Below are 26,552 nucleotides of genomic sequence, written 5' to 3'. Positions count from 1 at the left end.
CCTTAATCGTGTTGGGTTCTGGCTTGTTGTGAGTTTGGTCAGTGGAAGTCAGTTCACTGAAGGTGACCATTGTTCCTGTGCCAAGTGTGTAGCCTGGAGACTGCCACCTGAGCAGCCCTGCTGAGAGCCCTTCACACCTGTTCACACCCATTCACATCCATTCAAACCCATTTGGAGCAGCCAGACAATTCTCTCAGCCCTGTTTCTTCTAACTTGGCTGATTATGCACAGCACATTCCACATTCTTATTACTCCACTTATTTATTTATTTTTATTTTAATTTTTAAATGACAGGTTCTCATTCTGTTGCCCAGGCTGGATGCCCAGGCATGGGTGCATCATAGCTCACAGCAGACCTGAACTCCTGGGCTTAAGTGATCTTCCAGCCTCAGCCTTCAGAGTAGCTGGGACTACAGGCATGCACCACCACACCCAGCTAATTAAAACAAACTTTTCTGTAGAGGTGGGATCTTGCTATGTGTCCAGGCTGGTCTCGAACTCCTGAGCTCAAGTGATCCTCCTGCCTTGGCCTCCCAAATGCTGGGATTATGGGCATGAACCACTGCTCCTGGCCTCCTCTATTTCTTTAAATAACCATATTGCCTATCACACTGAGTGCCTCAGGGGCAGGGCCAATGTTTTGTTCATCTTTGCAACCCCCAGTGCCCCTGGTCCTGAGCCTGAGAGTTGATATAGTGTTATTAATAGCTCATACAGATATCAGACACTGAACTAAGTGTACTATATAACTTTTCAAATTCTCAGGACAACTTTATTCCCACTTAATTATGAGGCAACGGAGGCTTGCAGAAGGTAAGCCACTTGCCCAGGACCATATGGCCATGAGCTGCAAGTCTAGGACACAGAGGTAGGGCTGTGCCATCCATGGCTGGAGCTTCCCACAGCTCCACCAGGCTGGACTGCGATAATGAATCTTAATCTAAAATTAGAACTGCTTCTTCTGACCAAGAAATAAATCTGCACTCCACGTTCATTGTTTGGAGTAGATTCAGAATTTACCTCCATTGTAGGCACCATAGGCAAATGTGACGTCCATGCAAATGATCCTGTTAATGTACAGGGTTCAATGGAAAGCGCCTGAGAGTATCTTTGAAAGACTAAGAAAGGTCATACTGTCATGCACATCTGTGTGAAAAGACCACCAAACAGGCTTTGTGTGAGCAATAAAACATTTTAATTACCTGGGGGCAGGCGGGCTGAGTCTGAAAAGAGAGTCAGCGAAGGGAGATAGGGGTGGGGCCGTTTTATGGGATTTGGGTAGGTAGTGGAAAATTACAGTCAAAGGGGGTTGTTCTCCAGCGGGCAGGGGTGAGGGTCACAAGGTGCTCAGTGGGGTAGCTTCTGAGGCAGGAGAAGGAATTTCACAAGGTAATGTTGTCAGTTAAGGCAGGAACTGGCCATCTTCACTTTTTTGTGATATTTCAGTTACTTCAGGCCATCTGGATGTATACGTGCAGGCTCGGGCTCAGAGGCCTGACATTCCTGTCTTCTTATATTAATAAGAAAAATAACGTAAAATAGCATTGAAGTGTTGGGGCAGCGAAAATTTTTTGGGGGGTGGTATGGAGAGATAATGGGCGATGTTTCTCAGGGCTGCTTCGAGCAGGATTGGGGCAGTGTGGGAACCTAGAGTGGGAAGGATTAAGCTGAAGGAAGATTTTGTGGTAAGGGGCGATATTGTGGGGTTGTTAGAAGGAGCATTTGTCATATAGAATGATTGGTGATTGCCTGGATGCAGTTTTGTATGAATTGAGAAATGAAACGAAAGACACAAGATCTGAATAAGAGAGGGAGAAAAACAAGTATTAAAGGACCAAGAATTGGGAGGACCCAGGACATCCAATTAGAGAATGCCCAAGGGGATTCAGCATAATTATTTGCTTGGTTGGTGAGTTTTTGGGCTCTATTCTTGAGTTTTTTATGTTGTCGTATGCCAGGTCAGATTGATTTAGGTAAAAACAACACTTTTCATTAAAATACAGAGTCCCCTTTTTTTAGTAGTGAGTAAGTTGGGGCTTCGGCGATTTTGGAAGAAAGAGAAATGGAAAGCCAGCAACTGTTTGTTAAAGAAGGATTAGAAATGGCTAGGAGAAAGTGAGTGAGATTGATAGTGTGGTGGAGATAGCTGGGGAGAGGCAGAGGGTGGCATAAGAATGGGAACGAGAATAAGATTGTGAGCATAAAAGTAAGGAATAGGACTTCATCAGGGTGAAAGTATTGGAGCGTACTTCCTGTCAGCAAAGATTATCTATCCACTTTAAGAGAGACTTAAGGGTGGTGGTTTGAGATAAAACCAGGACATATCAGTTATGATGGTTTGAAGGAAAAGTGTAAAACAGCAGTGTAAACAAGGGCAGGGTATTTATGAGTAGTTGAGAATGGTGAATAGGAATATGACTAGACAGAAGACAGTAGGGATGACAAGTTTTTGGGGTGCAGTTCAAGTTGGGCTAGTGTCTGGAATGAGACTGAGGCCTAATAAAAAGGAGCGTCTATACAGGAGTCCAAATGGGCTGTGCCCTGTAGCATCCTGGGGACAGGCTCTAATTCTGAGAAGGGCAAGAGGTAGAAGTACTGTCCAGTCCTTTTTAAGTTGGAGGCTGAACTTGGTGAGGTGTGTCTTTGAAAGACTATTAGTCCATTTTACCTTTCCTGAAGATTGAGGATGGTAAGTGGTATCAAGGTTCCACTGAATACCAAGAGCCTGAGAAACTGCTTGGGTGATTTGACTAGTAAAGGCCGGTCCGTTATCAGATTGTATAGAGGTGGGAAGGCCAAACCAAAGAATTATGTCTGACAGAAGGGAAGAAATGACTGCAGTGGCCTTCTCAGACCCTGTGGGAAAGGCCTCTACCCATCCAGTGAAAGTGTCTACCCAGACCAAGAAGTATGTTAGTTTCCTGACTCTGGGCATGTGAGTAAAGTTAATTTGCCAGTTCTGGGCAGGGGTAAATCCCCAAGCTTGATGTGTAGGGAAGGGAAGGGGCCTGAGAAATTCCTAAGGAGTAGTAGGATAGCAGATGGAACACTGAGAAGTGATTTTTTGAGGATAGATTTTTATGATGGAAAGGAAATGAGAGGTTCTAAGAGGCAGGCTAGCAGCTTATAACTTACATGGAAGAGGTTATGAAATGATGACAGAATAGAATGGGCCTGTGAGGCTGGAAGGAGATATTTTCCTTGGTCCAAGAACTATTTACCTTGTGTGGGAAGAGGTGGCAGTTTCAGTGGGGGAGTAGGTGAGAGTGAGTGATGGGAAGGAGAAAAACTGGCCATAAAGGACAGAAGTTGGAATGCTAGCTGCTGCTTTAGCTCCCTTATCGGCATAAGCGTTGCCCTGAGTGATGGGATCTGACTCCTTTTGATGGCCCTTGCAGTGAATGACTCCAGCTTCCTTTCAAAGTAAAGCAGCCTTGAGAAGAGTTTTTATTAAAGAGGCATGAATGATGGAGGACCCTTGCGTAGTGAGGAAATCTCTTTCTGCCCATATAACAGCACGGTGGTGCAGGATATGGAAGGCATATTTAGAGTCAGTATAAATTTTGATGTATAGTCCTTTTGCAAGAGTGAGGGCCTGAGTTAAGGCAATGAGTTCGGCTTGCTGAGAGGTAGTGGATGGGGGCAGAGCAGTAGCCTCAAGGATAGATGTGGAAGATACTATAGCATAGCCTGCCTTTGCTGGTGAGTGGTGATTAGGCCCTGGTGGAACTGCCATCAATAAACAAAGTGTGATCAGGGCGAGGAACAGGAAAGAAGGAAACATGGGGAAATTGTGAATGCCAGGTGGATTAGAGAGATACAGTCTTGGGGGTCAGGTGTGGTATCAGGAATAATTTGGGAGGCTGGATTGAAGTCCAGGCCAGGAACAATGGTAATTGTGGGAGACTCAAGGGGTATGAGTGAATATAGTTGAAGGCGCCAGGGAACAGAAAGTATATGCGTCAGGTGTGAGGAAGAAAATAGATTTTGGAAGTCATGAGAACTGTAGAGAGTGAGTTGAGCATAGTTTGTGATTTTGAGGGTCTCTAAAAGTATTAGGGTAGTGGCAGCTGCCACACGCAAGACATGAGGGCTAGGCTAAAACAGTAAGGTCAAGTTGTTTGGAAAGAAAGGCTACAGGGTGCAGTCCCAGCTCTTGTATAAGAATTCTGACTGCATAGGCCTGTACTTCGGCTGTGTGTAATGAAAATGGTTGGGATGAGTTAGGGAGAGCTCATGTGGGAGCAGCTTTTATGGCTGTTTTTTAAGGATGGAAAGGGGAGTGAAGAAAGGATTTAGGATTTATGGGGTCAACTAGCATTTTTTTGTGTGAGTTTATGTAATGGTTTAGCCAGGATGGTAAAACTAGGTATTTAAAGGCAGAAGTATCCAACCATGCTCAGGAAGGAAAGGAGTTGTTGTTTTGTAGAAGGGGTTGGGGTTTTGGAGATTAGCCAGACATGATTAGCAGGGAGAGCACATGTGTTTTTATGAATAATTATACCAAGATAGGTAATGAATAAGGAAGAAATTTGGGCTTTGAAAGGGGATACGCGATATTCTTTTGAGAATAGATGTTGGAGGAGCAGAAGGGTGTCCTGTTGGGAAGATTTGTAGGAGGGCTATAAAGTAGAAGGTTGTCAAAATATTTAATAAGGTGAGAAGCAGATGGATGGAAAGAAAGTAAATCATGAGAAAGGGCTTTACTGAAGTAATGAGGGCTGTCCCTAAAGCCTTGCAGCAGTACAGCCCAGGTAAGCTGCTGGGACTGATGGGTGTCAGGGTCAGTTCTGGTAAAAGCAAAGAGAGGCTGGGACGAGGGGTGCAGGGGAATAGTGAAAAAAAACATCTTTAAGATCAAGAATGGAATAGTGAGTTGTGAAGGAAGGTATTGAGGACAAAAGAGTGTACAGGTTGGGCACCACGGGGTGGACAGGCAAAACAATTTGGCTGGTAAGGCACAGATCCTGAACTAACCTGTAAGACTTGTCTGGTTTTTGGACAGGTAAAAGGGGGAATTGTAAGGAGAGTTTATAGGCTTTAAAAGGCCATGCTGTAATAGGCGAGTGATAATGGGCTTTAATCCTTTTAAAGCGTGCTGTGGGATGGGATATTGGCGTTGAGCTGGGTAAGTGTGATTAGGTTTTTAATGGGATGGTAAGGATGCATGATCAGTCACCAAGGAGGGAGTAGAGGTGTCCCATACCTGTGGATTAAGGTGGGGAGATGCAAGGGGAGGATGCGAAGAAGGTTTTGAACTGGGGAAGAGGGCAGCAATTGGGCGTGGCTATAGCCTAGGAATAGTGAGGGAAGCAGATAATTTAGTTAAAATGTTTCCACTTGATAAGGGAGCTGGGCAGGTGAGGATAACTAAAAAGGAGTGCATAAAAGAATGTTGTCCAAGTTGACATCAGAGATGGGGAGTTTTAAGAAGTTTAGAAGCTTGGCCGTCAATACCCACAACAGTTATGGAGACAAGGGAAACAGACCCTTGAAAAGAAGGTAATGTGGAGTGGGTAGCCTCCATATTGATTAAGAAGGGGATGGATTTACCCTCCACCGTAAGAGTTACCTAAAGCGTCCATGATGGTCCAGGAGGCTTCCAAAGCGATGGGGCAGCATCAGTCTTCAGCCGCTAAGCCGAGAAGATCTGGGAAAGAGTCAGTCAGTCAGCCTTGGGCCAGAGTTCCAGGGACTCTGGGAGTGGCAGCCGGGTGAGCTGGAGAGTCTGATTTTCAGTGGGGTCCTGCACAGATGGGACATAGCTTGGGAGGAATCCCAGGCTGTGGGCATTCCTTGGCCCCGTAGCCAGATTTCTGGCACTTGAAGCAAGATCCTGATGGAGGAGGTCCTTTAGGAATGTTTGACCACTGCGGCTTAGGCATTTTGAAGTTCTTGTGTGCTGGAGATGTGGCTGGGGTTTCTCTCACAGTGGAGGCAAGGAATTGCTACTCAGAAATGTGTTGCCTCTATTATTGTACACCTTGAAGGCGAGGTTAATTAAGTCCTGTTGTGAGGTTTGAGGGCCAGAATCTAATTTTTGGAGCTTTATTTAATGTCGGGATCAGATTGGGTAATAAAATGCATATTGAGAATAAGACAGCCTTCTGATCCTTCAGGGTCTAGGGCTGTAAATCATCTCAGGGTTGCTGCCAAACAAGCCACGAACTGGGATGGGTTTTTATATTTGATGAAAAAGAGCCTAAACGCTAACTGATTTGGGAGAGGTCAGATAAAGAAAAAGGAGCATTAACCTTGACTATGCCTTTAGCTTCCTCTTTAAGAGGAAATTGTTGGGCGGGTGGGGGAGGGCTAGTCGCAGAACGAAACTGTAAGCTGGATCAGGTGTGAGAAGGGGAGGTGATAGAAGGATTATAGGGTCGGGGAGTGGAGGCTGAGGAAGAATTGGATCCTGATGCAGTCGGGTGGGGAGCGACCTGAGGAGTAGCAGTCTGGGTAGGAGGGGAGAGGTCAGATGGGTAGGTAGAAAAGGAAGATTGAAAAGACTCAACGACCCTTGGGGTTGGGACTGAGGGGACAGGCGGGAGGGAAAGAAGGAGGATTTGGGACGAGTCACACTGGGAACAGAGACTAAGGAGTGACGGATGATGTGTAAAAGAATGCCTGGATGTCAGGCACCTCAGACCATTTGCCCATTTTACGACAAGAATTATCTAGATCATGTAGGATGGAAAAATCAAAACTGCCATTTTCAGGCTATTTGGAACCACTGTCGAGTTTGTAGTGGGGTTAAATGGCATTGCAGAAGAAAATAAGGCATTTAGGTTTTAGGTCACGTGTGAGTTGAAGAGGTTTTAAGTTATTGAGAACACAGGCTAAGGGAGGAAAAGGAGGAATGGAGGGTGGAAGGTTGTCCATAGTGAAGGAGGCAAGGCCAGAGAAAAGAAAGGATAGAGACACGAGAGAAGGGGTCGGGGGTGCTTGCCCCCCAGAAAAGCAGTGCTTGCCACTAAGGGTGAAGGATCAAGGCAAGCATCCCTACAGTGATCAGACACCTCTGAAACATGGAATCATCAAGCAGGCATCCCCACAGTGATTAAACACCAAGGGTCTGTGACTGACGCCGGAGTTTTGGGTTCACGGATAAAACGTGTCTTCTCTGTCTCTACCAGAAAAGGAACTGAAATTAAGAGAAGGCAGAGATTGAAGGAAGGCGCCAAGATTGAAAGGAGAACGAGGTTGAGGTACAGTGAGAGGATTGAAGGAAGGCGCCAAGATTGAAAGGAGAACGAGGTTGAGGGACAGTGAGAGAGGTTGGGGAAGAGAGTAAAAAGTGGCCACTTACCCGATTTAAAATTGGTGAGATGTTCATTGGGCTGGTTGGTCTGATGACCAGAGGTCATAGGTGGATCTTTCTCATGGAACAAAGAGCAGGAGGACAGGGGATTTTTGATCTCCCAAGGGAGGTCCCCCAATCTGAATCACGGCACCAAATGTCATGCGCATCCATGTGAAAAGACCACCAAACAGGCTTTGTGTGAGCAATAAAACTTTTTAATCACCTGGGTGCAGGCGGGCTGAGTCCAAAAAGAGCGTCAGTGAAGGGAGATAGGGGTGGGGCCATTTTATAGGATTTGGGTAGGTAGTGGAAAATTACAGTCAAAGCAGGTTGTTCTCTGGTGGGCAGGGGTAGGGGTCACAAGGTGCTCAGTGGGAAGCTTCTGAACCAGGAGAAGGAATTTCACAAGGTAATGTCATCAGTTAAGGCAGGAACTGGCCATTTTCACTTCTTTTGTGATTCTTCAGTTACTTCAGGCCATCTGGATGTTTATGTGCTGGCTTAGGCTCAGAGGCCTGACAATACGGTTTATTGTGGTCATATGGTTTAAGTCATATGATTTATTGTGACAACTGTTGGTACTGAAATATAAAGCAAAAAAAAAAATTTTAAGACAGTTTAGAGTCAGAAAATGTAGCTAAGAGCAGGTGGGCAACGTAGAACCGCTTCCTGTGAGTCTTCCCCAGACCTGGAACCAGAGTGTGGGCTCTGGCATCCTCTGCTGCCTCATAGCTAAAGGACAGGCACGTGCCATCGCCGCCTCTGAGTGGTTCTGGGAGGGGTGGAAGTCTTGCTGAATCATGTCCCTCTCAATCACACCCAAATCAGCTGTGGGATTCCCTTAGCAGGTGACATGTGCCTGACTCTGCTCTCTTTCCTGCCTCTCCTAGGCAGACAATGACACCATCGACTATTCCAACTTCCTCACAGCAGCTCACGTGGCACCATCACATGGCATCATCACAAGGAGGAAGAACTTCCGTATTCACGTCAGCTGCAGGATGCTTCAGAACACCTGGGTTGACACCATGTACATTGCTAATGACACCATCCAGGTCGAGGAAGTCCAGTATGGCAATTTTGACGTGAACGTTTCCTTTTATACTTCCTCCTCTTTCTTGTATCCTGTGACCAGCCACCCTTACTATGTGAAGCTGAACCAGGACTTGTACGTTCAGGCTGAGATCCTCCATTCTGATGCTGCACTGACCTTGTTTGTGGATACCTGCGTGGCATCACCATACTCCAATGACTTCACGTCTTTGAATTATGATCTAATCCGGAGTGGGTAAGGAGTGTCTTTATGCGATGACCTTAAATCTTTACTTGATAACTCAAACATGAGTAGCCCTAAAGCTTGAAGAATGCAAATTTTGATGAACTGCAGTTCTCAGTACTTCAAGCTTAACTAGATCCCTTTTACATGTAGTAACATCCTGTAGCTTTTACCTTTGAGGTGATTTTACTCTGTGTTCTGTATCACATCCCTGATTTCTCATCAGGTAGGATGACCATGTATCATCTCCAGTTAACATCTGGGGAGGTGGGTGTCTGGAGAATAGAACAGCTCAGCAGTGTTCACTCAGCAGGTTAGCTGTAAACTGGGATTAGACTCCAGGTGACTGAACTCCAGCCATATGGTTAAAAAGACTTACATATAGTGGGAAAAGCATTGATTTGCAGCAGACCAAGTTGAAATGTCAGCTCTGCCACGTGCCAGTTGCATGATTCTGGGCCAGTGAAAGCATCTCTATGGCCCAGCTGCTCGCCTGTCAGGTAGGGATAATGACACACACATCGTAAGGCTGTTGGGAGGATGAGATGAGAGAGAGTGGACGGGGCACTGAGCACAGACAGTGTGCGGCAGGTGGTGCACCAGGAATGTGCACTGAAGATGGCAGGAGCCCTGCTGCCCTCCTTCAGTCTGGGAATAGAAGCTCTGGGAGTCCATGGTTCTAGTCAAGCTCAGGAAGTGCAGAGGTCAGGCCAGGAATGTCAGGCTGGGGCCAGAGGGTGTCCAGGCTGGGCTGCTCTACCACAGCCCAGCTTCCTGGGATGACTGCACGTGGATGAGGTGGGGTTTGACTCTTCTACACTCATGACAACACCATGATGTGCAACTCCAGCCCCCTCTGAAGTCTCTGTTGATGGGTGTGTACCACGCTTCTTGGCTTACAATATAGACCTGGACACTTCAGTAGCCATTGCCTTCCAAGAGAATTTATACCAATAGGGTAAAGGGTTCTGCTAGGAATTAGAGGTGGGTGGATTCAATTCAACACCCCCTTGATATGCTAAGCATAGCACCTCTTTCCAGGCACAGTGTGAACATACGTCAGATCAGTAAGCAGGTGTTGAGGCTCATCTTGTTCACAGTCTGTGCAGTTTGTTCAATTCACAGCAGCCCCCTTGGTGGCTGAGAGGAGGGGAGAAAGCTTAACCAGATTCCCTTTGTACAAAGAGTCATAAGGTGACGTTTAAATTTGTGTGAATTGATTGACATTAATGAAAATGAGTGGGTGACTTAGTTCTTCCCTGCCAAAGGATTCTTTCTGGTCAAATCCTGCCATTTAAATATGACAATGCAATTTGCTGGGAAGATGGGGATGTGTGTGCAGGGGTGGATGCACCCTGGCTATACCTGGAGCACAGGGACTTATAGGCTATCCCTGGCCATCAACAAGATCATGCACCTGGATGTACGTTAGAATGACCGGGGCTCCAAACACACCCTGCCCAGGCCCCACCCATACATTCTCTGTATTTGGCCTGGTGGGGCCTGGGTTACATTTAAAAAATCTTTTTTTTTTTTTTTTTTTGAGACGGAGTCTCGCTCTGTCGCCCAGGCTGGAGTGCAGTGGCCGGATCTCAGCTCACTCAAGCTCCGCCTCCCGGGTTCACGCCATTCTCCTGCCTCAGCCTCCCGAGTAGCTGGGACTACAGGCGCCTGCCAACACGCCCGGCTAATTTTTTTGTATTTTAGTAGAGACGGGGTTTCACCGTGTAGACCAGGATGGTCTCGATCTCCTGACCTCGTGATCCACCAGCCTTGGCCTCCCAAAGTGCTGGGATTACAGGCTTGAGCCACCGTGCCCGGCCCTACATTTAAAAAATCTTGAGTGATTCTGAGGTGGACTCTTGGCTGTGGCTTCGCTGTGGCATTCTGGTCTTCCTGAAGCCCTGAATGGCAGGGTTTGATGGCAAATACAATGACTGCCCGGGGGCTTCTGAGTGACCCTGACCTTTTCCCCAGTGTCCCACCTCTGAACAAGCCTCCAGCTATTTTTGATTCCTCCTTTGCCACTAAGGGAGCTACTGTGGAAAAAAAAAATCCTGGTATTTGAGAGAATCTGGGTTGCCTATGGAGGAAGGAAGGAGGCTCTAGAAGACAGAAGGAGGGGAGCAGATCCTGGCCGGGTTCCCAGGCTGAGCCAGACTGCCCTGGAGACCACACCCACCACCCATGAGAAATGCCCATCCTAGGCCCGTGGGCCAACTTTCCTGGCTCTTCTCTTTGCCACGCCCTTCAAAATCCCACCAATCTATAATAACTGGGTTAGTGTGAGCTGCTTCTTCCATATCTTAGGAAAATTCCTGTAAGCATATCCTTAGGTTATTTTCCTTCTGACAGTGGCTGACAGGAGGTGCCCAAGGGAACGAGGAAGGGGTTGATATCAGGGTAGGGGCTACTGGAGGGTTCGCAGGCCAGTGTGGAAAGTACAGTTGCATAGGGCTCAGGGCAGGCTGACGAGGGTCAGGAGAGAGAGGCCCTGGGAGAGGGAGGGCCAGGGCACTGTACTCAGAGTGCAGCCCAATGAGACCTTGCCTGGCCCTGACACCAGGAGAGAGAAGGGAAGGTCATTTCCTTTTCTGCTGTGTCTCAGGGTCCCGCTCCTGGGCGCCAAACTCCAGCTACTTCCCTGACTCACCAGGCTTACCTGGGTACATGGAGCGTGTGGTCATTGTGGAATTAGGCCCCAACCCACTATGCAGTATGGGGCCTGCTAGTCTATCGGGAAAACCCCCGAGGCTTTGCTACCTAAAGATGGCGGTGAGGTACCGGAGCTGCCAGGATTTGTCTGCAGGCCCCACAGTGAGTGTCTGATCCACACGTTCCGACAGAAGGAAAGTCAGGTGTGCAGGAGGCAAGGGCAGTGAGGACAGGCTGTGGAGTCCCTCACCTGGCATAACTGAGTCATAAAGGAAGAATTGGGCCTTGGTGAGAGCTAAAGGGCTACTGTTTTCTTCCAGATGCGTGAGGGATGACACCTACGGACCCTACTCCCAGCCGTCTCCTCGCATTGCCCGCTTCCGGTTCAGGGCCTTCCACTTCCTGAACCGTTTCCCCTCCGTGTACCTGCATTGTAAAATGGTGGTGTGCAGGGCATATGACCCCTCTTCCCGCTGCAACCGAGGCTGTGTGATGAGGTCCAAGAGGGATGTGGGCTCCTACCAGCAAAAGGTGGACGTCGTCCTGGGTCCCATCCAGCTGCAGACCCCCCCACGCCTAGAAGAGGAGCCTCAGTAGGTGGTCGTTCTCAGACCCCACTGCCCACCGGGGCACAGACCCCTGACTCTCGGGGACTTGGGATGTTTCTCTTGGTGTCATACTCCAACTCAAATTGAGCTCTACACTGTGCTGCACCTGGTCATACAGAGTTGAATCAGACCTGGTTCCTGCCTTCCCCAAGGCTCATGGTCCTTAGAGGACCCATTGCAGGGTGAGGTCAAGAGAGTTCTGACCTGGATGGCCCATAGCCCTGACGTCCCAGAATCCATGCTTCTCATCTGCGAAATGAAAATGTCAATACTTCTTAGCACTGTTGAGAGGGTTACATAAAAGAATTTTGGTGAAACTGCCTCAGCCTGTTCCTGGTGCAAGTCATTGAGTGCTTGGTAAATGGTAGTTTCTGTTACTCCTGTTGTCACCCATGTTAACAACACTAATGATGACAGTATTCCTCACAATGATAGTAACTATAACAGCAGACGTGTTGACATCAGGGTCTAGACAGGGCCATGGGGATGCCAGCTGCATCGATTTGTCCTGACCGCTGGCAGGCTCTGCTCGGCACAAGCCATGTCACTTTTCTCCTCTGGAACAGGGAGTGCACCCGCTGCTGTGTTGCTGTGCTGCTGTGTTGTGTGCTGCTGTGTTGCTGTGCTGTGCTGTTGCTGGGCTGTGCTGTTGCTGTGCTGCTCTCCTGCTGTGCTGTGTTGCTCTGTTGCTGTGCTGCTGTGCTGCTGTGTTGCTCTGTTGCTGTGTTGCTGTGCTGCTCTCCTGCTGTGCTGCTGTGCCGCTCTGCTGCTGCTGTGCTGCTGTGCTGCTGTGTTGCCTGAGCTGCTGTGCTGCTGTGCTGCTGTGTTGTTCTGTTGCTGTGTTACTGTGCTGCTGTGTTGCTGTGCTGTTGTGTTGCCGTGTTGTGGACATGGATGGGGGAATGAATGTTCGCAGAGTGATGCCCAGGATTTCTGGCCCAGTCTGGAGCCAGGTCAATGGATGTGGTGGCTGTGGTACTGGGGATGGGTAGGGCAGCAGTAGTTGTCACAAACCCTCTCCTTGTTCAGGGCGCTGTCCATGGGGCATCTTTGACAGCTCTCTCTCTTCTTTATTCCTATTCAGGCCGTCTTTATGTCCAGCTGATTCCAAACTCTTTCCTCACTTGTTCATTCATTCGATGCATGTTTAATGAAGGAATGTTATGCACCAGGAGGCAGATAAAGTCTTGCAGGAAAAGATACAATTCAGAATAAGTCTCCTGAATGGTGCATGCAATGGGGTTGGAGTGAGGAGCAAAGGACATCAGGGTAGGGCGAAGGTGCCTGCGGGCACAGGCTCACTTCCCCCTTCTTCCTCCTGTTCCCTGCAGCTGCTGTAATAGCTCATGTCCTGGAGGCCTCTTACCTGGGACTCTTGTAATCATTTCCCAGCTGGTCTAAAATGCCCAATTCTCTCCCCTCCCATCCATCTGGAGCCTCAGGCCAGATTTGTTCTGCCAAAGCCCAGTTCCCAGTTCCTGCTAAGGAAACCTTCCCTGAGTCTCCTTGGCTGACAAACGTGAAATCTCTTTAGTCCGATAGTCAGCTGCCCACTGGGGTCTGGCCTCAGTTTCCCATTCAGCACTTCCTTCTCCAAGTTTTTTATCCCTTCCAACCAAACAGTTCTGATTGTCTTTACCATGCCCAGGGGGCCACGGCCTTTACTTGTCTTTCTCTCCTCCTCTGCCGGTCTGTGTCCTGGTCCCCACTCTATTATTGTGGTCTCCTATTCTTCCCAGACGTGTTGGTGGCTGGCACCAACTGGAGACAGCCAGCTGCCAGGGGAGCTATCACAGCACTGCCATCTCTGCTGGGGTCTCCCTGGCAGTGGTGGCCTTCACCCTGGGGAGGAAGACACACAGCACCAGTGGCCGGCCTCTGAGCTCCAAGATGTGAAGCGCAGAGAAGGTGTTTAGATATTGGCTCTGCCAGCCCAGGCACCCGAGAGAGGATGGAAGAAACAAGGGTGCAGAGCTTGGGGCCCGGCAGCACCTGAACTCCATTTACCTTGGCACAGGTGTATGGTGGCGTGGGTGGAGGTGGGGTGAAGAAAGGTGGGGCCCAGGTTTTCCCCAGTTCCAAAGGCTCAGTTCTGGGGCAAAATGTCAAAGGTAAACAGGTGCTAACGTCTAAAGTCTCACTTTTTTTTTTTTTTTTGAGACAGACTCTTGCTCTGTTGCCCAGGCTTGAGTGCAGTGGCACAATCTCAACTCGCTGCAACCTCTGTCTCCCGGGTTCAAGTAATTGTTCTGCCCCAGCTTCCCTAGTAGCTGGGATTACAGACACGACAGACCACGACAGGACCCCTGTCCCAAGAGGGGACAGCTCAGACAACCTAACTCTGGATGTGTGAGTTGAGCTGCATGAGATCCCAGCAGGGCAACGGCTACAGGGGAAACCCCAGGACGAGGGCACAGAGAATTCCAACAGAGACTTGGCCACAGACCACCAGCTCTGACTAGGGTGTATTTTTAGTAGAGACGGGGTTTCATTATGTTGGCCAGGCTGGTCTCAAACTCCTGACTTCGAGTGATCTGCCCGCCTAGGCCTCCCAAAATGCCAGGATTACAGGCATGAGCCACTGTACCTGGCCTCTTTTCTGACCTTTTATAAGCTCACTTCTTAGGCCTGTAGCATAAATCTCAGCCTTTCCTTGGGGTAGAGCCAGCTGAACAAAGAACCTTTTTCAGAGTAAGTGTCAGTTTGGATACTGTTTACTTTATTTCCCCTAAGAACTAGATCCCTTCAAATTAAGCAGACAGGTGGGGTGGTTGTCATACAGAATGAGAAGGGGCAGCTCGTGTGTCTTCCCAGTGTCCTTGGAGTGATTTTGTTCTTCCCAAAGCAGGATATGCAGGATGCAACCTGGAGAAAGACAAGAATGTTAACTGCATCATAAGTTTCAGTGGCTGTGATTGAAAATTAAAGATGATTGCCTCCATTTCTCTAGGGACCTGCCTGTTGGTTTTTGACACATCATCTCCAGAACAGTGGACTGGGGCGGTTCAGGGAAAGAAGCAAAATCCTTAGGGCCCTTAGGAAGAGAGTCCTGTTTGCATGAGGTCTCCAGAGAGAAGGAGATCGACAAGCGACCCAAGGAGCTCAGAAGAAACAAAGGGATGAGCTGGGTTCCAAGGAAGCAGTGAATTTGCCTAGAAAATCAGAGAGAAATCAGGCTCAGAACTCCTAGGTTAGGCTTGGCAGGAATGAGAGCTTTTGTTTACTGCCCTGGCAGTGCCAGTGTCTGCCCCATGAAGCCAATCTCAGGACCCCTGTCCCAAGAGGGGACAGCTCAGACAACCTAACTCTGGATGTGTGAGTTGAGCTGCATGAGATCCCAGCAGGGCAACGGCTACAGGGGAAACCCCAGGACAAGGGCACAGAGAATTCCAACAGAGACTTGGCCACAGCTGCCAGCTCTGACTAGGGCTGCCCAAGAGCTGCCCACCACCGACAGCTGTGGTGAGAGGCCGTGAGCCTCCGTGGGATGCAGGGTAAGTCCTGAGGAGCTAGGGGGCCCCAGGGACTGTCTCTTGTTGGTTTCCATTCTCCTTGCCATCACCCCCCACACTCACCCTTACCCTCCCAGGCTGGGGCAGTTAAGGAAAGCCTTGAGGGTCACCCTGTGACCATGAGTCTGCCCTGAAAAGCTATGTCAATACAGTGGAATGCAGGCACCAGCCCAGGTGCCTACTGGATCTGAGCAGTTGCAGAAGAAGCAGGAACCTGGAGTGGTGTGTGGGTTTGAGATACACATCAAACACAGTAATGAAGTGGCAAGTCAGACATCTGAGAATTCAAAAAAGTTCAGAGGCTGGGAACCCAACATGGAATCCCAACTCCCCATTCATTCATTCACTCATTCATGAATGTCCAGGTTGTACCCTGTGCTTGAGAAGGAGCAGTGGAGGCTGCGGGTCCCTGCTGTGAGGATGAGGGGGACCCTGGGGCTGGGGGCTCAGCAGGCTTGCCCTGAGTGGTCCCTATGGGTTCTAACCCCAAGCCAGGCTCTGTGCTTGAACCTGTGGCTACAAAGAGGGGTCATGCAAGGGTCACCATTATAAAGGGGAAATTTATTTCCACCGGAAACATTTCCACCTCCTGAAGTGTCCTCTCTCCGTAAAAAGAGCCCCAGTAGCCTGTGCTACTTCACAGATAACCACCACAGTCTTAGCCACTTGGCAGCCTCTCAAGGAAGGAGGTAAGGGCCGCTTTATCAGCAGGGCCCAGCCAGGTGAGTGGCTAGTAGGGACAGATGAGTTTGGTAGCAAGAGACAGTAACGTCCAGGTGACAGGTGGAGCAGAAGACAGGGCCACTGGTGACAGGGGCTCTGGACTAAAGCTGTCAGAGTGTGACTGAGGGTCCAGTCACAGGGGACACAGAGAAGCAGGCTTGCTTGGGAGCCGGGACCCATCCCCCCCATCCACACCACACTCAGGGAGGATTGGGCCCACACCAAGTGGCTGTGATTCCCAGCAACTGAGACTGTGGTTTGAGGCAAGGGTGCTCAACTCTACTGCACATGAGAATGGCCCAGGGGCTTTTGAATCTGCTGCTGCCAGCCTGCACCCAGGCCAGTTAGATCAGAATCTAACCAGAGGGTAGGCCTGGACATTGGTGACCCACCAGACTCAGGTTGTTCCAATATTGAGAGTTGCTGGTTTAGGACTCCTTAAATCCCTCTGAAAGAGTCCAGGTTGTGCCCTGAGCTGAAGAAGGAGCAGTGGAGACTATGGGTCCCTGCTGTGAGGATGAGGGAAACCATGGGGCCGGGGTCTCAGCAGACTTGCCCTGAGTGTTCTTGAAAGATCTACTTTCCAAGTCCCAAAAGACCATATCAAAATGCCACTGACCTAAAGTGCCTCATTTCTGCTGATTCACATTTGCCCCAGCCTCTGCCATCCATGAGAATATGCCGTAGAGGAAACACTGATTAAGCATCTTCTGCCAGCCTGGCACCTTGGATGTAATCCTCTAATCCTCTTTGTGACCAGGTATTATTCTCACCTGTCAGGGATGGAAACTGAGGCTGAGAGAGGTGAGTCAGCACAGAAATGCACAGGATTTGGGCAGCGAGTGGCAGAGCTAGGGTCTGAGTCGGGGTCACTGACTCCTGGTCCTAGGTTCCCTCCTCCCTGTTCCATCATCCTCAAGGCACCAGGAGCCCAGGAGCCCAGGAGGCCTGGCCTCACATTGAGTTTGCACAGAGAACTGCATCAGACACACTCCTGTCTGCAGCTCCTGTGTGGGATGTAGTACCAGGTGCAAAAGGAGGGGTTACAGGAGGTTTGTGATGTCTACACCACACCCACACCCCAGCTGGCCCCACGGGACTGCTCACTTGACCTGTGGTGGCTCCTCCAAGTTCTCTGCACCTCCAGGACCTGCTCATAGCCCAGTGATCCTGTCCCAGGCTCCACCCCCAGCAGAGTGACTGACAACCAGACGCCAGGAGAACACAAGGCTGGGTGGGCCACATGGCACCTGTTTTGAGCTGTCTCCTGTGACCTTGTAGGGACAGAAGCTGCCCTCCAGCCGCTTCGAACCACAGCAGCATCTTTCACCACCCTCCTGTTAGCCCACCTGCCAGTGCCAGAGGGTGCTGCAGAGTAACCTTGGAGCTATTTTATTCCTGAGGAACTTGTTACTGTGTTTACTGTGAGTGCCAGTGGTTGTCCATTATAGGAAGGGGTTCCACAGTTTTCAGCTCTAATAAAGGACTCTTGTGAAAGCCTGTCCTGGCTCCTTTCCCTTACTTTAAGAGGACAGAATCTGATCTATTCTCTGACAACAGAGTGGATGGTAGCTCCCCTTTCTGCCTGGTCCCTACCACAGGCTGAAGGTGGCATCCAGCAGCCCCTCGAGATCCTGTCCCTTCCAGCCCTGTTCCTAGCATCTGGATCCCTGCAGTGGCCAGTAAGGGGTTCTTCCCTGGGCAGGGGCTCTATCCTCTGCAGGTTTGATGGCACCTGAATGGCTTCTGGTGTGTGGGAATCAGGGACAGTCCCAGCCAATGGTCGTTTCCTGTAGGGGATGAAACTTTTGACCTCAGTCTCTCCCCATTGCCTGTGTTGGCTGGAATACTTTTAGTGTTCAGAGTGCTTAGCGAGGCCACTCAGGTGTGCACTGACTGGAGGGAGAAGGTCCTCTCGGGAAACCTGTGTCTGTGAAATGCTGCATTTTCAGAAATCATACAAGCTGGATGTTATATGGCCATTTTAAAAAATTAAACTGTAGAGTCTTACAATTAAGTAAATTATATTAAAAATAAAAGTATTAAATACCAAAACTCAGCACTTTCTGGTTATTTGACTCCATTTTACTATTATCTGTGCCCAAGGATATTTACATCACATCATGTCTGTCTGCTGGAAATACTGTCCCCTGCGGAGTGACTGCCCAGCTCTCCCAGCTCCACATGCACTGGTGTCTTATTGCTTGCATAAAATGGCCATGGGGGAGGATTCACACCGTGGAAATCATGATACAAAGGAAGCTTCCCCCTTCCCAGAGCCTGTTGGTAGAGATTTCACAACACCCCACTGCCTACAGCTCACCCAGAAAGGGGCAACTACACTAGGAGAGCTTGGAAAAAGACTTCATTGGCCTGCCACCATGTTCAAGTTTCCTCCATTGGCATTTCATTTTTTTTGGAAAGCATCTGTATTTTAGCAAGTGTGGAATCCAAAGCTACCTGGGCAAGGAGATCCCTCAGGAAGCTCCCACAGGCTCTGATGGAAGCAGTGGTTGTGGTGCTTGGCCTACTGTGGGCCCCTGGGAAAGGGAAAGCTGTCCAGGTGCAGGTTTAGGGGCAGGCCAAAGATGGGGAGCCAGGTGGTGGAGGCTACGGGATGGCACATGTCAGAGTACTGCCTCATCTCCCTTTGCCTGAGTCCAGCACCAAATTCCTTCTCCTGTTCCTCTTAGCCATGGGGAAGTCTGATACCCCTCAGCCCCAGCTGTGGATCTCTGGCCTGAGCCAACCTTCAGGTGACAGTCCTGTTTTCCCTGGAACTCTGTACCTGTAAGTGCCTGGGAGCCCGTATGGTTTGTCCAAGCTTCGAAATGAGGAATAGCATCCCTGCTGAATCAGAGACAAACATTTGTTTCTGCAACAGCCTCTTCCAAGAGGCTTAAGCTCCAAGATTCAGTGATGGAGTCATGTGGGGGCACAGATGGCCCAAAGGGCTTGGCCTGGGATAGCTGCTCAGGACAAAGGAGAGGCCAAGGCAGAGTGAGGCCACCATGTTGGGTTATGACTCATCTGACTGAGATCTAAGATTTGTACAGAGCTGGCAGGGAACATAGAGGGGTGAGCTGCTCCATCCTCATTCACAGCCTACTGGGGAGCTCTCCATGGTCAGGGAGGCTTGGAATGTGTGCACAGCCACCCAGGCTTTCCTGTGTTCTGATGAGTTAGAATCTCTCCTCAACCCACCTCCACCCCATTCACCACTGCAGCTTTCTATATATGGGGCTACAGGTGGCAAAGATGGAGAGTCTTTGCTTCTTGATAGCTGTCTTCTCCCAAGTATGTAAATACTGGAGGGCTGAGTGTTGGCCTGGGGTGCCTAGGGATAGTGCCAAGCTCAGACTTTTGTATTGGAGGGGTGGGTGGGGGTGGAAGATTATGAAGAAACTCACAGGGGACACAGGATCAGTAACTTCTCAGAATAGAGACCCATAGTGACTGTCCCAGCTTGTCACCTTCTCCCAGGGGGCTGTCTTCTGTGTGCTGTGAGGAGAGGAGTGGAGTTGGTGAGGGGGTATCAGGAAACTGCTGGAACTCTTAAATCTTTGTGGAAACCTCTCTGGTTAGGTTTGGCCAGGATCTGGTTGGCTCCCATTGTGTCAGGATGGCTGCCTGGTTAATAAAATTGTTGTCTCTTCTCCCTTTCTCTGATCACTGGATTTTCCTTTAAATTACATCCAGAATTCTGGTAGGGGAACCAATTCAGTACTATTTTCCTGGGACTTTTGTTAATAAAATCTCTGTCTCTTCTTCCTTCCTCTGATCACTGGATTGTCCTTTAAATTACACCCAGAACTTTGGTAGGGGAACCAATTCAGTACTATTTCCCTGGGACTTTTCCAGTTTTAGCACTGAAAATCTCAAGTTCTGGAACCCTTCAATCCCAGGCAAACCAGAATAACTGGTCACTCTAGAGCCTCTGGACAAGGCTATAGGGAAGAGGAGGTCCAGATGCTGTAACAATCATGAAACACAGAAGACTGGAAAACCTTTAGCAATGAAATTTAGACTTTCACTTTTTTAGTCTCTTTTCAACTCAATTTGAATAATTCCTTTTAGCATTTCTTGTAGGGAAGGTCTAGTGGTGATAAACTAATGAACTCCCTTGGTTATAGTTAGTCTGGGAAAATCTTTATATTTCCTTTGTTTAAAAAGGATAGTTTTCCCGTCTAAAGTATTATTGGTTGGATGACTCTTTTCTTTTAGTATTTTGAATGTATCATTAATCCCACTCTCTCCTGGCCTGCAAAGTTTCCACTGAGAAATTAACTCAGTCTTAAGGGGAACACCTTTGTATATGATAAGTTGCTTTTCTCTTGTTGCTCTCAAAATTCTCTTTGACTACTGAAAATTTAATTATATTGTGTCTCAGTGTAAACCTTTTAGGATTCAACCTATTGGGAACCTTTGATCTTCATGAATCTGGATGTCCATTTCTCTGCCTAGATATCAGAAATTCTCAATTATGATTTTCTTAAATATGTTTTTCTCCCTTTTCTCTCTCTTTTCTGCATCTGGAATTCTCAGAATATTTACATTTGTTTGTCTGATGGTGTCACATAAATCCCAGTCTTTTCCCCTCTTTTTCATCTTTCTTCTTTTTGTTTATTTAACCAAATGATTTCAAATAACCAGTGTTTGAGTTCACTGATTCTTTCTTATGTCAATTGTGCTTACTATCGAAGATCTCTTGAGTTTTTCAGCTCAGTCATTGTATTCTTCAGTGATAGGATTTCTGCTTGTTTCTTTTTATGGTTTCTATTTTTTAAATGAACTTATAATTTTGGTCATTGTCATTTCATAGATTTCATGTACTACTAAGTCTATTCTTTTCTATGAACTTCAAGACAATTATTTGAATTATTTGTCAAGTAGTTAATGGATTTCCACTTCTTTAGAGTTGGTTACTGGAGGCTTATTAGTTTCCTTTGATGGAATCATGTTTGCCTGATTCTTAATGGTCCTTGTAATCTTGCACTGGTGTCTGTGCATCTAAAGGAGCAGTCGCCTCTTCTGATCTTTAAAGACTGGATTTTGTAGGAAATGATATACTGGGTCTCAAGATAGATATGCTGCCTCTGGGACTGCAGTCAAGATGAGATGACCCTTGGTCATGGGGCTTCTTTCATGTCTTCAGCTGGGTCCATGGTTGGCAGTCCTGTTATCCTGGGTGTGGGTGAGTATAGTTTCTGTGGGGTCCCCAGAGAAAAGAGACTGCTTTTAACACTATGGATAGTAGGGCTAGAGTTGACTATGCAGGCTGGTTTTGAGTCTGGGGCTGAGTCTATGGTAGCTGACCTGTTCCTGGGACACAGGCATACCTTCTAGAAGCAGATTTCCATGCTCTTAGGTTCCAATGATGTGTCACAACCTCCTACCTGGGTCCTGAAGCTTCCATACAGGTATATGTGTCTGTAGATGGTTGCCCAATTGTTGTTCTGTGGAGAAGTGAGAGCTGGGGATTCCTATTCTGCCATCTTGCTCACATCACCCTTCCCCTCTGCCTTGGACATTTTTTCTTTAAATAAATAAATTCATCAGTTGGCATATAGCCTTGAACTATATAAGCCTGGATAACTGTAATAAAAGTTTTTTAGGCCTACATTTGTGGGTGTCCACAATCACCTTTGATATAAGGAGCAATGTGAAAGTAGGTTGATGTTGATCTTCCTTCCTTCCTTCCTTCCTTTCCTTCCTTCCTTCCTTCCTTCCTTCCTTCCTTCCTTCCCTCCTTTCTTTCTTTTCTTTTCTCTTCTTTTCTTTTTATTTATTTATTTATTTATTTATTTATTTCTTTTTCTTTCTTCTTTCTTTCTTTTTTCTATTGGGGACACAGTTACTAAGGTCATAATGTTTATCTTTTGGTAGCTATTAACCAGTTACTCATGAGGCACATTATAAGCAATAAATACCACTGTGATTTTAAAAACAGGAATGCTTTTTAACTCTTTAAAATCCATGGTATTTCTCTTTGAAAGCATTTCATGTTTAAATAAAAAAAACTCCTTTCTAAGCAGGAAAGAATGTTTTATGCTCTCCATGTCAAAAATGGCTGAAACAACCTCTGATATGTGAGAAGAATTGGATGGTCAAAAGCAGTGAATGAAAAGGATTTCAAGATAATGGCTGACTTAAAAGCTATACAACTCTTCAATAAGAGCAGTTATCAAATGACAAGTGATGGGCCAATTTGGAATGGAGAGAAATTCAGTGATGCATTTGGTATTTTTGTAGACTTTAAGTCTTAAGTGCTTCATCCCTCTGATGGCTATTACCACAGAATTTAAAAAAATGAGAGAGAGGTTAAAGGAAAGCATCAATTAATCTGTATAGGAATTTGGATATTTTCATTGAAAATGAAGTCTTTTGAACTTTCTGGGTCTGTTTAATTTAAAATAGTCTGAGTCTGTACCAAAGATGAGCAATAATTGCTCACAATGGTGCTGGGGTTATTTGTTGCATTGTGAATATGGAATTATAGTGGTAGTTAGCAATATATAGTCCATTGATTCTAGCTATGTCCTGGCTTTCCGTGGTTTAATTTTTGCAAGCCCTGTCAATATAGTTTAAGATTAGGAAAGTTATTAAGAATCATTTTGTGTAAACTGTCAGGATGGGTGTTTTCCAAGCATAGTATTTTTCATATTTCTGATTGTTTTTGATATTTATTTGGTTGTATTCTAGAACAGCTTTGACAGGCTTGTGGAGACTGGGCTGAAGCACTGAACCAAAGTCGCAGATATGCACATATGCTTCTAAGAAGATGAAGTTAACATTTGTTAGAGGAACCTGGAAGATTTGTTTGTAACCACCTGTCCAAGGAGTTTGGTATCACTAAAAGTGAACAGGCAGAGCATGTCTGGTTAGTTCTGGAAGGGGTGTGACTAACAGGTGATGGAGTGTTGTTCTTGTTGTTGAAAGACTCTCTTAAGGGGTATTTTATTTTCTGGTATTCATGGGACATTGTAGGGGTTAGGATATTTTTAGCTTCATGTAACAGAAATCCACTCAAGTTGGCTTAAACACCAAGGACAAATACAGTAGTCCCCCTTATCCACAAAGTACACATTTCAAGACCCTAATAAATACCTGAAATTGCAGGTAGTACTAAACCCTATATATACTATGTATTTTCCTATTCATACATACCTATGACAATGTTTATTTCATAAATTAGACAGTAAGAGATTAACAACAATGATAATAAAATAGAACAGTTATAAAAATATACTATAATAAAAGTTATGTAAATGTGGTCTGTCTTTGTCTCTCAAAACATCTTATTGTACTGTAGATCTTAGCAACTTCAGCACACACATCTTTTTTCCTTATTAAGCCAAGAATATTCACATTTTCACTTAAAGAAAGCACTTCATGACTTCTCTATGGCATATCCGGATTGTCACGATTCCACGTTCTGCACCTTAAGGCCATTTTTAAATAAAATAAAGGTTATTTGGATGCAAGCATGGCTATACAACACACTCAATCTTGTAATCCAGATGGCTCCTAAGTGAATAATGGGCAGGTGGGAAGTGGCAACTCAGGCCAGTTCTCAGACCTGAGTATGAAGTCAGTTGCCCCATGGGCACATTGGGCACATGGGGTGAGAATAGATACATAGAAAAAATTGGGGTTCTATAAAAAAGGAGGGAAACTATGCTGGAGAAGCAAGTTATGAAATGCCCACAAGATCCTTAAACTCTTCCCAGTAAAATAAAAGCAAGGGTGCTGGGGAGGTGGATGATGACAGACCCTGGGGCAGTGGTGAGAAGACCAGTGCCACAGTTCTGAATCTGTGGGGGGCAGACAGTCAGAGGGGGTGTTTGAACAAGATGCGGAGAATTACTAAACTCTCCTGGAGAAGCAGAGAGAAAAACTGCAGTGCAGAAGGCTATGAGGAAGGAACATACAAATGGGAGAAATGCCGGTATGCCTAGGACCATTTGGAAACTAAGAATGACCTGAAGGAACAAAGATCTGAGAGACACAAATTCTCAAAAGCTGGTGTGAACCCAGGTCTTTTCTCCAAGAAGACACTGTTTGGGGTACCTAAGACTTTGATTTCTGGGGTCCCCCAGAAAAGAAGTTAGGTAGTAAGAGATTAACTGCTTCTTCTTCCCAGGCAGCTGCAGCCATGCTGGGATGCTGCTGGGTGGGGAGCACAGCTGCCCTGACACATTGGAGCCCACGGTAGCATCCTCAGCATGGACTACAAGAAGAAGGACATATCCTCTCCATGGGCTCCCACATTTGCTCCATCTGGGCATTCACATCCAATGGTGGGGAGCTTTGTCCTCCCCCAGCCCAGGGCCAGAAGAAAGATGAATGAGGGGTAATGGGACAGGGTATCTGGAGTAAGAGAAGGAAGGAGAATTGTGAGGAAGCATTGCAGTTTACTTTGGTAATACCTGGGAGCTTAACACTAAAACAGCCTTAGCACTGAATTCTGAGCAGAGAGGAAACTTACCAACTTCACTTCTGCCTCCCTTCCTCAGTTGGGATGCTATGAATGTCTAGATGGCTCCTAGCCCAGCAGGGTCAGCCTGTTCTACTTGAGTTGGAAAGCTCCTTCACACTGTGAACCCATCAGGGCCTGCGCAAATAAAGTTATGGGAAGGAAATGACAAGTGTGGCCTCTATGATTCATAAGAAGAAGAAGAGCAATGCAAGAGAAAACTGTTCTGAAGGCATGGACAGGCATTTCCAAAAGAGCCTCAGCTGAAGCAGAGACGTTGAAAAGATGCCAGTCCCACTGGAATTTGGGAAAACACACATTTCATAAAGCTAGGTATTGTTTCCAGCATAATTGATCAGCAAGACACATGAAAAGATTTGGTAAATAGTTCAGAAAGGTGGATGCTCCTGTTGTCTTAGTTGTTGTATAAATTGGCAACAGTCCTTGGTAGGCATTGCAGCTCTCATTCGTATTTATGGTAGAGGAACAGTCCATCGTAAGTCCATACCACGTTTCACTTACTTATTCATCAGCTGATGGACACTTGGGCTGCTTCCACATGATGGCTATTATAAGCAATGCTGCTATGGAAATTCATGTACCAATTTTTGTGTGGGCTTATGTTTTCATTTCTCTTAAGTATATACCTGATGGAATTTATGGGCCATAAGGGAACTCTCTGTGTAACCTTAAGGAAAACTGCCAACCTGTTTCCACAGAGGCTCGTGCTGTGTTATTTTAACCACAACCCCGTCCTGGGACTGAGCTGTGTGGGTCCAAGCATGACCCACGTGTAATAAATACAGACGCAGGTACTCATGCCATCCACCTGGACATTCCCACACAGGTGGACCTGCCCCTGCAGTGGCCCCACCATGACCCACTCACACCTCGAGCAACTTAGGGGCCTGATTCTGTGCCTTTGTCCTCCGCAGACACAGAGAGGGCCGTGGGAGCCACAGGCAGTCAGGAGGTCGGGACCTCGCCCTGGTTCCACCCCTGATGCCCTGTGACTTTGGGCAAGTCTCCTGGTCTTTGTGGGTCTTGGTTCTTTGCCTGTCCAAGGACTCCTGCCCTGCCTCACCTCTCAGGTGTTATGAGGGTTTGCAGTGTAACACAGGTGAAAGTGCTGTGAGCTAACCTAGGGCAGGCGGGCTGCCCAATTAGGAGGTCATGATGGTCTGTGGTCAGCTTGCGATTCTTCCTCTGAGACCACCCAGAGAGGAAATGAGAAGGAGAATCTGATCATTATATCTCATTCTAGGTGACAGAGGACTCTGAACCAGACTGAGAAAGATCAGTGTTCATTAGCATCTAGCCACACCTCACACCTCCCTGTCTAGACCACCCAGTGCTGCAGGTGATCCTGCAGCACCCTCAGATCCTGCAGCTTGGACAGCCCTGGCTCCAGGTGGGAGGGAGGGAATCAGATTTCAGGAGTGGCTCTATATAGCCCCAAGCCACCAGAGCTGTGCTCACTCCTGAGGCTGGTGCCAGGCTTTGCTCAGGATGAGGCTGTTCAGAGCCTTCGCTTGGGCACGGCTGTGCAGTACAGGTAATGTGTGGCTCCTAAGCCCTTTGTCCTGGGCTTCTCTTTGCTTTCCTGTTCCATTCTGAGAGTGTTGTAGTTTGCTTTTTGCATAGGAAGAAGCTCGTGGCTGATTGGCTGTGAGATACTCTCCTCCACATAAAATGTGTCACTTTCCCCTTAGTACTGGAGGAGGAAGGGACAGACAGGGATTGTTCTGGTCACTGGGCTGATGTCAGCACGATTTTTAACATTTCTCAGCTCTTGGATCTATGGGCCTCTTCCTTGCCTTAAGCAAGTTATACTGAGATTCTACAGTGGGCCAGCCTGGGCTCACCCAGAAGTGGCTGAGAGAATGAGACACAGTCTTGCTTTGGAGGCGTTCCAGGTGATGTGAGCATCTGCTGATGCTCCCCTGGCCCAGGCGAGCCTGGCTCCGCACATGTTGGGCAGAAGCTGCACCTGTGACTGCAG

The 26,552-nt window shown here is 47.5% G+C and overlaps 1 protein-coding gene across 1 annotated transcript in view; it reads left to right on the top strand.

The window, feature by feature from the left end:
- DMBT1 (deleted in malignant brain tumors 1) overlaps positions 1-12,160 on the top strand; it is a 91,749-nt gene extending 79,589 nt beyond the window's left edge. The window contains exons 38-39 of the mRNA XM_011930304.1: positions 8,191-8,588; positions 11,552-12,160. Of these exons, the coding sequence (XP_011785694.1) occupies positions 8,191-8,588; positions 11,552-11,828 (675 nt within the window). The 3' untranslated portion in view covers positions 11,829-12,160. The remainder of the gene's footprint in view (positions 1-8,190; positions 8,589-11,551) is intronic.
- Positions 12,161-26,552: the final 14,392 nt, after the last annotated feature.

Source organism: Colobus angolensis, unplaced genomic scaffold (genome assembly GCF_000951035.1).
Source record: "Colobus angolensis palliatus isolate OR3802 unplaced genomic scaffold, Cang.pa_1.0 Scaffold85, whole genome shotgun sequence".
Taxonomy (NCBI): domain Eukaryota; kingdom Metazoa; phylum Chordata; class Mammalia; order Primates; family Cercopithecidae; genus Colobus; species Colobus angolensis.
Note: the sequence above shows the minus strand (reverse complement) of the source record. Positions and strands in the feature narration are given on the sequence as shown.